An 11497-nucleotide genomic window follows, 5' to 3' on the forward strand; every position below is an offset into this window, starting at 1 on the left:
GAAAATGTATTGTGACGATTATATTGAATTTATTACTGTTTCGTCACGACCATATTACCTACCCCGGGAATATACTCATGTCATCATCGTCAACGTCTACATTCCACCATCATCAGACAACACCACAGCGAAAAATATTTTGAGGAAAGAAATACAGGACATTCAAATTAAGTCACCCGATGCCGTATTGATGGTCACTGGCGATTTTAACCAATGTAACGATTTTACTCTCCCGGGACTTCATCAATACGTGGACTGCGAGACAAGGGACAAAAAAACATTAGATTTATTCCTGTGTAATATTAAAAATAGTTATAAATGTTTACCCCGCGCCCCATTAGGTTTATCTGACCACTGCATGCTCTTGCTACTCCCCACCTACCGCCCTGTTTTTAAACGTGTAAAACCAGTAAAGAAAAGTGTACAGATCTGGAACGGAAGTGTGTGTGAAGATTTGCGTGGTTGTTTTGAATGCACTGACTGGAATGTTTTTATCGAATCATGTGATAGTGTGGATGAGCTGAATGACTGTGTGAGTGAGTATTTAAAATTCTGTGAACAGCTAGTGTCTTGTAAAAAAGAAATAAAATATTATCCTAACAATAAGCCTTGGATAACAAAAGATCTAAAACTTTTATTGAACCAAAAGAAAACTCTCTATACTAGTGGAAACAAAAAAGATCTGAAAACAAAACAAAAAGAGATAAAGAGGGTAATATCTAGTTGTAGAGACAAGTACAAAAATAAAATTGAAAAATGCTTTTCTTCTGGGGATATACGGGACACGTGGCGGGGGCTTAAAACTGCTGTTAACTATAATCCAAAGCCCACGATTATATCAGAAGATATCGAAATTGAAACTTTAAATAAATTTTATTCACGTTTCGACACAGCAAACAAATTTGATATTGAAAATGAAAAACATAAATTAGACAGGGCTTTGGAAGATGAAATGGCTGTTGAGGTCAGTGAAGAGGAAACGAGATTCGTATTTTCGAAACTAAACGAGAGGAAGGCTGCTGGGCCGGATGGATTGAAAGGAAAACTATTAAAAGAATGTGCCCACCAGCTTTCCCCATTTATACACATATTTTTAACTGGTCCCTCCAATGCGTTTCAATCCCTGAAATTTGGAAAACTTCGAAAATTATTCCTGTTCCAAAAAAAGAAAAACTTGAAACTATGAACGATCTCAGACCTGTTGCACTGACTTCAATAGTCATGAAATCTTTAGAAAAACTTGTTCTTATTAAAATTAGGAATCAGTTTATGCCATTGAGTGATAGTCATCAATTTGCTTACAAACCAGGACGTGGCGTAGAGGATGCCATTTTGCTGTTTACAAACAACATCTACAGGCATCTAGATCACGCTAGGAGCTATTGCAGATTGCTTTTTGCAGATTTTTCTTCAGCGTTCAATACAATGCAACCCAGTTGGTTGTTCAAAAATTGACTAGTCTGAATTTAAACAAGTATATAATTGCTTGGGTGCTCGAATTTCTTACGGAGAGAGCACAATATGTTCAATTAGGGCAAAACAAATCTTCCTGTATAACTACAAATACTGGCGCTCCTCAAGGTTGTGTATTGTCCCCTGTATTATTCACAATATACACGAATGACTGTAGAAGTCAAAACCTGAGTGTACCTTTAATAAAGTTTGCAGATGACACCGCTCTTCAAGGCCTCATAACAAATGGCAACGAAGTGGCTTATAGGCAAGAAATTGATAGATTTGTGTCTTGGTGTGATGCCCACCACCTAGAGCTTAACATAAGCAAGACAAAGGAGCTAGTGATTGACTTTAGGAGAGTGAAGGAACCGATAGAACCGTTAAAATTAAAGGACCAATTCGTCCAGCGAGTTCCTCACTACAAATACCTTGGTGTAACGATTGATGACAGGCTCAAGTGGGATGAACACTTGAAAATAATTAGGCATAAGATGTGCAGACGTACATATTTTTTATCAAAACTCTCTCAGTTTAGAATAGATAAAACCCTCTGCACATTATTTTATAGAGCAGTAATCGAAAGTGTTTTGTCATTTTGTATAACAGCTTGGGGAGGCAATTGCTTAGCAGTGGAAAGGAACAAAATAAATTCAAATATTAAAAAATCCATTAAACGCTATATAAATGATGTTGACGATGTAGATCTTTTATACGAGAAATTTTGTATAAATAAAATAACTAAAATATTAAATGACCAGTATCATCCACTAAGACCATCAATTATTATGTCAGAAAGAAGTGGTCGCCCTTTCTCTATTTCAACGAAAACAGAGAGACACCGAAAATCTTTTCTGCCGTCCAGTATTAGGCTGTATAACAACAAGCAATAATCATTTTATATAATTATTTCTCATTTTTACTTTTTAAAAATATAAATATTAATTTATTAATTTATTTGTTTTGCAATCTTTTCAATTTTCAATTTATAGTGACAGTTTTAACTATTTTACAGTGTTGAAATTATTCATATTATAAAGCGCAGCTCTGGTTATAGAGCTGCTCCTTTTTTATATATATACATCCTATTTCCATTGTATTTTTATCTTATGTGTAAATTATAACACGTCTGTACAAAAAATTTCCTTTTTGGGATGCAATAAAGTATTATTATTATTATTATTATTATTATTATTATTATTATTATTGTTTTCATACTGCCAAATGTGTGTATAGATAGCACACGAATTTCTCGATCATATTATAAACGTTTTAGTTTACACATACATTTCTCTGTTGGTTTGATTCATCAAACGTTAAAAAGTGGAAATTATTTTACTTAGACAAATAACATCGAAAGTAAAACCTGTGTAGTTTGTTATGTTTACCAATCATTGTCATTGTTTACATTTTGACGACTGTCCGAGAGGCATGGTTATCCAAGTGTCTATACAAGTCGTAAGCCCAGGTTCCATGTGTACAATGCGATTTGCGTATTGCGTAATGCGTATTGCCCGTTTTCATGAGAGCGTGAAAATTAATTTCCGCGATGCATCAGTTTGGGTTGTGTTGGTTTGGGTTTTTTTTGGCCTCAAATCACAGTTTGGTTATAGTTCCTTGCTAGTCCCAAACGCGGAAACAGGACGATGAGAATGCAGACAACGCAATTGGATTCAATAGTCTGATGTCACGTCGCCCAGCAAAGGCGGCCATCATGGTTCTAAACAAAGAAAATCGGTACTTTTTATTCTTCATGCTGGCTAGAACTTTTCATATGTCTTGTGATCAGAATGTGTAAAAGTCAAAACATGATCAGATTTATAATGTTTTTTCTCCTCTGGATCCGCTTTTATGCTCGTCGGAGAAATATTTCATAAGGGCGTCCGCCATTGTTCTGATAGTTTAGAGCCAGTTACTAAGTTACCTTGCGTCATTACGAGGGAAGTGACGTTACGACTGTTGAAGCGTATTGTTATGCATTAATATCTACGATTGAGGAAAAGAAAGCAGATTCCTGGAACGAAATTCCGTGGCATTTTGTGAAATCTATGTGCTGAAAGCAAAACAGCACTCTCGTTTGGTTATTTGAAATTGCCCGGCAATTTCTAGCTTCCGGTGTCCGTGGAGCCGCGTGATGCGTATTCGAATGGTGATTCTATCGTTGGAATACGCACCACGCATAACTTGCCACGCATTACGGTTACATGGATACACTTTAGTTGAATTTTTGCATATTGACGTTCTTCACGCATTGGGCATTACGCATTGTGCACTGCGCATTACATACACATGTAAGCAGGGTTTTACTGTCAGGACGTTAATGAAGATAGAGTATACTCCAATCCCATGAGGCCCTTTGACTCTTAAATGACTATATTCTTATGTTAATTTTTTAATACAGAAATACTTAAGATAAGAAATCCAAGCTGACCCAAACACCAAGACGCAAACAAGGAGACTCGTGATGGAGACAAAGACCAACACCAACTATTCCCCTACTTCTCCTTTGCCTCCCTGTAAAATATGTGGTGCTAAGGCTTCGGGACTACATTACGGAGTCAACACTTGTGAAGCTTGCAAGGTAAGCAATTACTCTTCTTCTTCTTCTTCTTCTTCTTCTTCTTCTTCTTCTTCTTCTTCTTCTTCTTCTCCTTCTCCTTCTTCTTCTTCTTCTTCTTCTTCTTCTTCTTCTTTCTTCTTTCTTCTTCTTCTTCTCTTCTTCTTCTTCTTCTTCTTCTTCTTCTTCTTCTTCTTCTTCTTCTTCTTCTTCTTCTTCTTCTTCTTCTTCTTCTTCTTCTTCTCTTCTTCTTCTTTCTTCTTCTTCTTCTTCTTCTTCTTCTTCTTCTTCTTCTTCTTCTTCTTCTTCTTCTTCTTCTTCTTCTTCTTCTTCTTCTTCTTCTTCTTCTTCTTCTTCTTCTTCTTCTTCTTCTTCTTCTTCTAACATCATTAAAATTCTCTCGGTCTCTCTCTCTCTCTCTCTCTCTCTCTCTCTCTCTCTCTCTCTCTCTCTCTCTCTCTCTCTCTATCTATCTATCTATCTGTCTATCTATCTATATATCTATCTATCTATCTATCTATCTATATATCTATCTATCTATCTATCTATCTACCTTTCTATCTATCTATCTATCTATCTATCCATATCCCTCTCCATCTGACATAAACTTTTGGTTGATACAATGTCAGCATAATATTTACAATTACGTAGATTGTGTTTTTTGTTTTTGTTTAAAAACTTGTTTGAAGATATGTGTTCTAGTGGTATGACACTCGTCTTCGGATTGGAAGGTTCTAGGTACGAGTCAGGAGCGGCGCGTAGTTGAGTCCTTGGAAAAAGCCCTTTACTCACATCATTTCGCCGTAGTCAGGTGTAAAATGAGTACCTGGCCCTTCACAGCGTTGTCTCTGTCCAAAGAATATGTATTATCGCCGAGCAGGCGTCATGTATCGTCCGACATGTTACGTGATGATGTTGGCGAGAGATTCCTTGTTAAACCCTTTGCACATTTAGTGGATATTACGCTATATAAAAGCTCAAATCTCGTTTTTGTTTTGTTTTTTTAAAATTGTTTTTGTTTTTGTTTTTTTTGTTTTTTATCTTTCTTTTTTTTTTTTTTTTTTGCGATTATTTGTTCTTAAGCAAAATGATATTAAATGTATTCCAACTGTGACCAATCGTCTCAGAACGGTTTTGTGACAGGGTGAACCGGTGCTTAAAAATGTATATTATTTGACATAATGTAGGTTCACATATTTTCAGGTCTGATAACCAAATGCAATTATTAGCTAGATTTAACATTGTTGAAATGTTATTTTGCGTTCGTCTGGGAATCTTTCCATTTCAACAATGGCCCCACAACAATTTGGGTTATCAGACCTGCAAAAGATGTCCGTCAAAATGGCTGCTTTATTAAACTCAATTGTCTTCATCTTGGGCATTCGGAACATAACACCAGATGAACACGATGGGTCACACAAATCTATATGGAAATGTTGTCTTTCATCCAGGGTTTCTTCCGAAGAGCCATCAAGTTCAACAAAAATTACACATGCTTCAGGGAGCAAAACTGTGACATCATCGGTGGACGCAGTGTCCGAACTAGTTGTCCATTCTGTCGATTGCAAAAGTGTCTGAAAATGGGGATGGCCCATAAAGGTTGGTGACAGTCTAATGGCTTGTGATGCAAATAATAGAAATACGAGAAGATGTGTATTTAACCAGTTTACTGAAAAACAAATATCCATTAAAAGATTGGCCAGAAAACTCGTCCTTCATATATTGGTCGATTTAAATTACCCTCATCTTGGAAATCAAACCTGGGACTGAAAGAAGACCTTGCGAGGTCCCAGGTTTGAGAATTTATTTTTTTCCAATATGAGGATCATTTAAATCTATTGATATTTGCAGGTCGAGTTTTCTGGCCAAAATAAAAAATACGTATTTATCATGAGTACGGTAGTTGACTGGTTAACAGTGCCAGACAAAGCCGAAAGAAAAGAAAAAACAAGGAGAAAAATATTTTAACTCACTCAATCCTAGAGAATTTTGCTACTTTTCGAAATTGGAAAAAATGTATTAAAAAATGAGCATGTACATAGATAGTTTTATTCAACTATCATTAACATGTAAAACAAGTAAAAACATTATAAACCAGAGCAAATCAAAAATGAAAATCATGAATAATAGATAAATAAATATTAAAAAGAAAATACCCCCCCCCCCCCAAAAAAAAATCCCAAAGAAACACTCTTGACTAAGTGGACAGCATAATACTATATACCAATAGCCATTCATATTTAAGGAAACAACATACAATTTCATCACAACTAAATACATGAGTTAAATAAACTGTTTATTTTCCCAAATGCTATTTTCCCTTTATTTCAGCCATCAAGACAGGTCGATACACACATGCAAAAAGAACAGAGAATATCATGGAAGTCAAAAGACTGGAAAATATGAGGCGGATCCACCCACATCGTGGCCCTAAACAACCTTGGACCGCCACGACGAGGGACATTAAACAAGAACCCGAAGACAAGAACAGAAATTATTCTCACCCATTCATCGGAGGTCAGCCCGCATCAACAAGCAATGCGCTGTCTTTCCATGAACAAGGCGCATTCCATGCCGTGCATTTTGCCAACACGCCGTCATTGCACAAAAACAATATCAATATCAACAACAACAACAACAACAACAACAGCATTTATAACAACAACAACAGCAGCAATAGCAAAACAGCCCCGGCTTCACTGTTTTTCAAACAACAGAACAATGATAACTTTGTCAACAACAGTTATAATATTAACAATGCCGCGTATAATACAAATAATAATAATGATTATCCGCTATACGACAATAACATCAACACATTGTCAACAAAATCAAACTTTTCTTACAATCAACATTTTCACTCCCAAGACTTCAATACCGGTAATACTATGGATAACTTCCGCTATTCTCCGTCAAATTTACAGCACAGATCCGTGACATCATCAATACTGGACGAGGCCTCACAGTCTAGTAACCATAAAGCGGAAGGTGTTTACATTTCCATTCCAACTCCACCACTATCGTCCTCATCCCTCGAGAATAACAGCATCGTATCCCCCTTTGGAATGTTCTCTACACAAAACAGTGATCTGCCAGAAGCTTTTCCTGAAATCACCTTAAGAGAAAATCAAAACAACACATTTCCGTTTACAGCAATTAAAGAAGAAGTCGTTGACATTCCGGACACACCTTTTATAAGCTCAAACGGCTCAAACGATTCTTACGACGAATTTAATCAACTTTTATCATCAGCGTCGATTTGTTTGGATACAACCCCGCCTCCTTCCGATTTCCCCTTCACCGAAATCAAAGTAGAAAATACAGACTTCGAAGACAACATCACAACAGACAATCACGTGACTTACACACAACTACTTCCGGTAGCCTCAACAACCCCTTGGGGATCAATACCTTCTCCATCTTCTTTGTCGACATCATCTTTTTCCTCGTCTTCATCATCATCAATATTCAAATTGGGAGAATCGGCCTCAACGCCGACAAGTCCAATGAGCTTACCATCCTTAGATACCCCCACACAGCAAGACTTCATCCCTGATAAAATCAATTTTAGTCATCAAGTAAAACAAGACGTGTTATCAAAACTTGTTCTGTCTCATAAGAAATTCGTCCTTACCCTGGCCGAGTACGATCGCATGTTTATCTCTACGATACAAAATCAATACATTGTAAGTTCAGGGGATGAAAGTTACATGTAATTCATCATCGCAAACCTTCTTCTTCTGGTTCTCTCCATCTGCCACTTTCTTCTCCTCCTCCTTGTTGCTGCTTTCTTTTCATATTATTTGTTTGTTTTGGCCTTCTTCTTCTTCTTCTTCTTCTTCATCTTCTTCTTCTTCTTCTTCTTCTTCTTCTTCTTCTTCTTCTTCTTCTTCTTCTTCTTCTTCTTCTTCTTCTCCTCCTCCTCCGCGTCCCCTTCATCGTCGTTCTCCTCCGCCTCTTCTTCTTCTTCTTCTTCTTCTTCTTCTTCTTCTTCTTCTTCTTCTTCTTCTTCTTCTTCTTCTTCTTCTTCTTCCTCCTCCTCCCCCTCCTCCTCCTCCACATCCTCCTCCCCCTTCTTCTTCTTCTTCTTCTTCTTCTTCTTCTTCTTCTTCTTCTTCTTCTTCTTCTTCTTCTTCTTCTTCTTCTTCTTCTTCTTCTTCTTCTTCTTCTTCTTCTATTTCTACTCCAATTTTTTGCTCCTCCTCATCACCACCATCATCATCATCATCATCATCACCATCATCATCATCATCATCATCATCATCATCATCATCATCATCATCATCACCATCATCATCATCATCATCATCATTATCGTCATCATCATCAAATATATTACCACCATCGTAGTGAGAGACAGATGGGAAAGAACGAAATAAAGAGAGAGAGAGAGAGAGAGAGAGAGAGAGAGAGAGAGAGAGAGAGAGAGAGAGAGAGAGAGAGAGAGAGATGGGGAAAATCTTGTAACACTTCACAATTTTCTAATCTCAATATTCTTTTGAAACCCACAGGATAAACATCAAGCCAAAGTAGAGATGTTTGGTCTGACGTCAGACTTTGTCCAGGACGAGTTTTACACGGAGATATTCAGTCAGACTGGCCTGGACGTGGATGGAAGACACGAAATGAGACTCCATGCAGTCAGGAGTCTTGGCTACTATTTGAAGACAATGATCACCTTTTCACAGTCAGTCCCAGGATTTAAGAGTCTCGGTCTCCGTGATCAGCAGAGCTTGATTAAAGGTAAGAAATAGAATAGGAGCTTTATCTTTATCTCTAGTTTTATACATTCAATCGAAGCTGAAGCTCCGGAGATGCAAGATACAGAAATAGTTCCGTTGTTGACACACAAAAATGAGGGAAGGAACCAAACGTTATGCTTACGCTCATAGTGATGCAGCACTTTAAAGATCCGAGGTTTAAATTCATATATATATATATATATATATATATATATATATATATATATATATATATATATATATATATATATATATATATATATATATATGCGTGTGTATGTGTGTGTGTTAATGAATTATTCCTTTTTTTTTCTCTCTGCAGTTTCCAACATCGAACAATGGTTTATGAACGCCTTTCTGGGATTCAATCCCAAAGACAGGGTTGTACTTATGCCCAATTTAAAAGTCTTTACCTTCGATGAGTTTGCTAGTCTTCTGGGAGAATCGTTCGCCGTCAAGTGTTTTGAGCTTGCACCGGTTTTCCAGAATCTTCCCGTATCCTATGAGATCCTGGTGCTGTGGAAAGTTATCCTACTTTTGTCAACTGGTAAGTAACATTTTCCAGTTGTGTTTGTGAGGCTATGTAGTCTAGTGTATGACTCTGGCCTTCGGATCGGAAGGTCCAGGTTTCGCGACCCGCTCTGAGCGGCGCATCGTTGTGTCCTTGGAAAAGGCTCTTTATCCACATTCTCTCATCGTACTCGGGTGTAAAATGAATCATCATCATCACCATTGCCTTTTTCACCCTGGGTCAGGGTATAGGCCACAGACAAACAGTTTCCATCCTTCTCTATCCCGAGCTAACTTTTTTATCTCATTCCAGATCTTACCACTTCTCTGTATATCAGCTTCTTTAATTCTTCTCCATGTTCCTCGTGGCCTTCCCCTTGATCTTCTGCCCTGAGGGTTCCAGTCCAATACTTTCTTTGTTATAGTTGAGTCATTCATTCTAAGTCCAATCCACCTCCATCGTCTTCTTCCTATTCCCTCTCCCACTTGTTTCTGCTGTGTTCTTTTCCATACTTCTTCATTTTTTATTCTATCCATCCATTTTATTCGGAAAAAAAATCTCATATCGCCCAACAGGCATCATGTCTCGTCCTACATGTTCCTGTGGCTGGGGACCCCTTGTAAAGGGCCTTGAGCACGTTTATTGATTATCGCTCTATATGAATGCTCGATATTAATAAACAAAAATGGATCTAACAGCTTTTAGAAAATAACAAAATACCCGGAATGTTTCGGGCTCAAAACCCTGCTTCAGCCATCAACAACCAAAAAAAAAAACAAAAAAAACAAAAAAAAAAACAAACATAAATACAATACTAAAAAACCAGAAGTGACCTCTCTGTAGAAAAATCTTAGGACATTGTTCGATATTCACTAACTTTGCTCAAAGCCTAGAAATAATCATCCATAGAACCTGAGTACAGTGAGAGAATATGAGTACAGAACCTTTTCCAAGGACTTAACTATGCGCCACTCAAAACAGGACTCGAACTCTGGACCGTCCGATTCAATGGCGAGTGTCATAGCGGCAAAAACGGCACATGACGTCCCCATTAAAGTGCTGGACCAAGGCAAATATAAACGTTTTGAACAGAAGGAGCAAGAGATATAACAGGGGACGCCTGTGCTTAAGCCTTTCTTCTGTCAATAATAAAATGATAATGTAAAAAACAGTTGCCTAACGATGCATATATGAGTTTTAAAAATCTGTTGTTATGCATGAAATGTTATGCATGAAATGTTCCATATTGAAACTATCACATAAATAGGTCATAATATGAGGAACCATATTATGTTTAAAGATCTTCCATGAAGCAACGGGGCTCAATGTACTGGTCGTCGCTTTCTACCCTAAAGGTACCGGTTTCGTGTCCTACCCGCTTCATTGTTTAACCTTGAGAAAAACATGTCGCCTTAGCTCATGAACAGTGCTGCACTGCGGCTGACGCCAGGTTTATTACAGTCCTCATTTGAAATATATCCATCCTGGAGACAGATGTCCACATTAGAATGCAAAGAGCAGAGTTTTATTTGTCTTATTTATTATGAGGTTTAATTACAAATCATTTAATGGATCGATATATCCTTCCTTACACAGACAGAGCAGACTTGAACGAGCCTGAGAGAGTGTGTCAACTGCAAGACTTCTACCTCAATCTCCTCCTAGAGCTCATCGACAAACAAAGAACCAGCAACGAGTCCCCAAATCTGTTCTCACAGATCATCAGTCTTACGTCTCTTCTAAGGGAGTTGGATACAGCTATGCCTGTCATATTCGACCAAAGTCGCATCGTAGGAATCAGGGCCCAGAATCTGTTCAAACAACCTGACAGCTAACACACCATATCAAATTATATTATGAGACGTAACTCTGAAGCACACTCAATGCTTGTCGAATTAAGTGAAAACTGTTTTTAAATATGATATACAGATAGAAAGAGGTGGCGTAATATCATATTAACTTTATTCAACTGACTAGCGTTGCGTTCTTGAAGAGCAGGGTAAAAGTTTAATACCATTTCAGATTCATCCAGAATCCAAATTCTACCAATACAATTCATTTTGTACGAAAATGGACAGAGGATGGCATGTAAATAAATCTAAGTGACCAGCCTTATATTCTGAGTAGCGGAGTAAAAACGATGTCATTTCACATTCACCCAGAATCCAAATTCTACAAACGCCATTTTGATTGGAGTCCTTACAAAAACAATATTATGGAAAAAATGAACCATTT

At 37.4% G+C, this 11497-nt stretch overlaps 1 protein-coding gene across 2 annotated transcripts in view; it reads left to right on the plus strand.

The window, feature by feature from the left end:
- Window positions 1-11163, plus strand: part of LOC144977846 (uncharacterized) — an 18056-nt gene extending 6893 nt beyond the window's left edge. Inside the window, exons 2-6 of one of the 2 annotated variants that reach the window (XM_078923251.1) lie at window positions 3854-4033; window positions 5461-5608; window positions 6341-7695; window positions 8521-8752; window positions 9074-10058. In XM_078923251.1, the coding sequence (XP_078779377.1) occupies window positions 3917-4033; window positions 5461-5608; window positions 6341-7695; window positions 8521-8752; window positions 9074-9306 (2085 nt within the window). In that variant the 5' untranslated portion in view covers window positions 3854-3916 and the 3' untranslated portion in view covers window positions 9307-10058. Of the gene's footprint in view, window positions 1-3853; window positions 4034-5460; window positions 5609-6340; window positions 7696-8520; window positions 8753-9073; window positions 10059-10858 lie in introns of those variants that run through there. The other variant, XM_078923252.1, reaches the window with a different exon arrangement.
- Window positions 11164-11497: the final 334 nt, after the last annotated feature.

The sequence above is a fragment of the Berghia stephanieae genome, chromosome 8 (assembly GCF_034508935.2).
Source record: "Berghia stephanieae isolate SIO BIC M18660-M18661 chromosome 8, UCSD_Bste_1.3, whole genome shotgun sequence".
Taxonomy (NCBI): domain Eukaryota; kingdom Metazoa; phylum Mollusca; class Gastropoda; order Nudibranchia; family Aeolidiidae; genus Berghia; species Berghia stephanieae.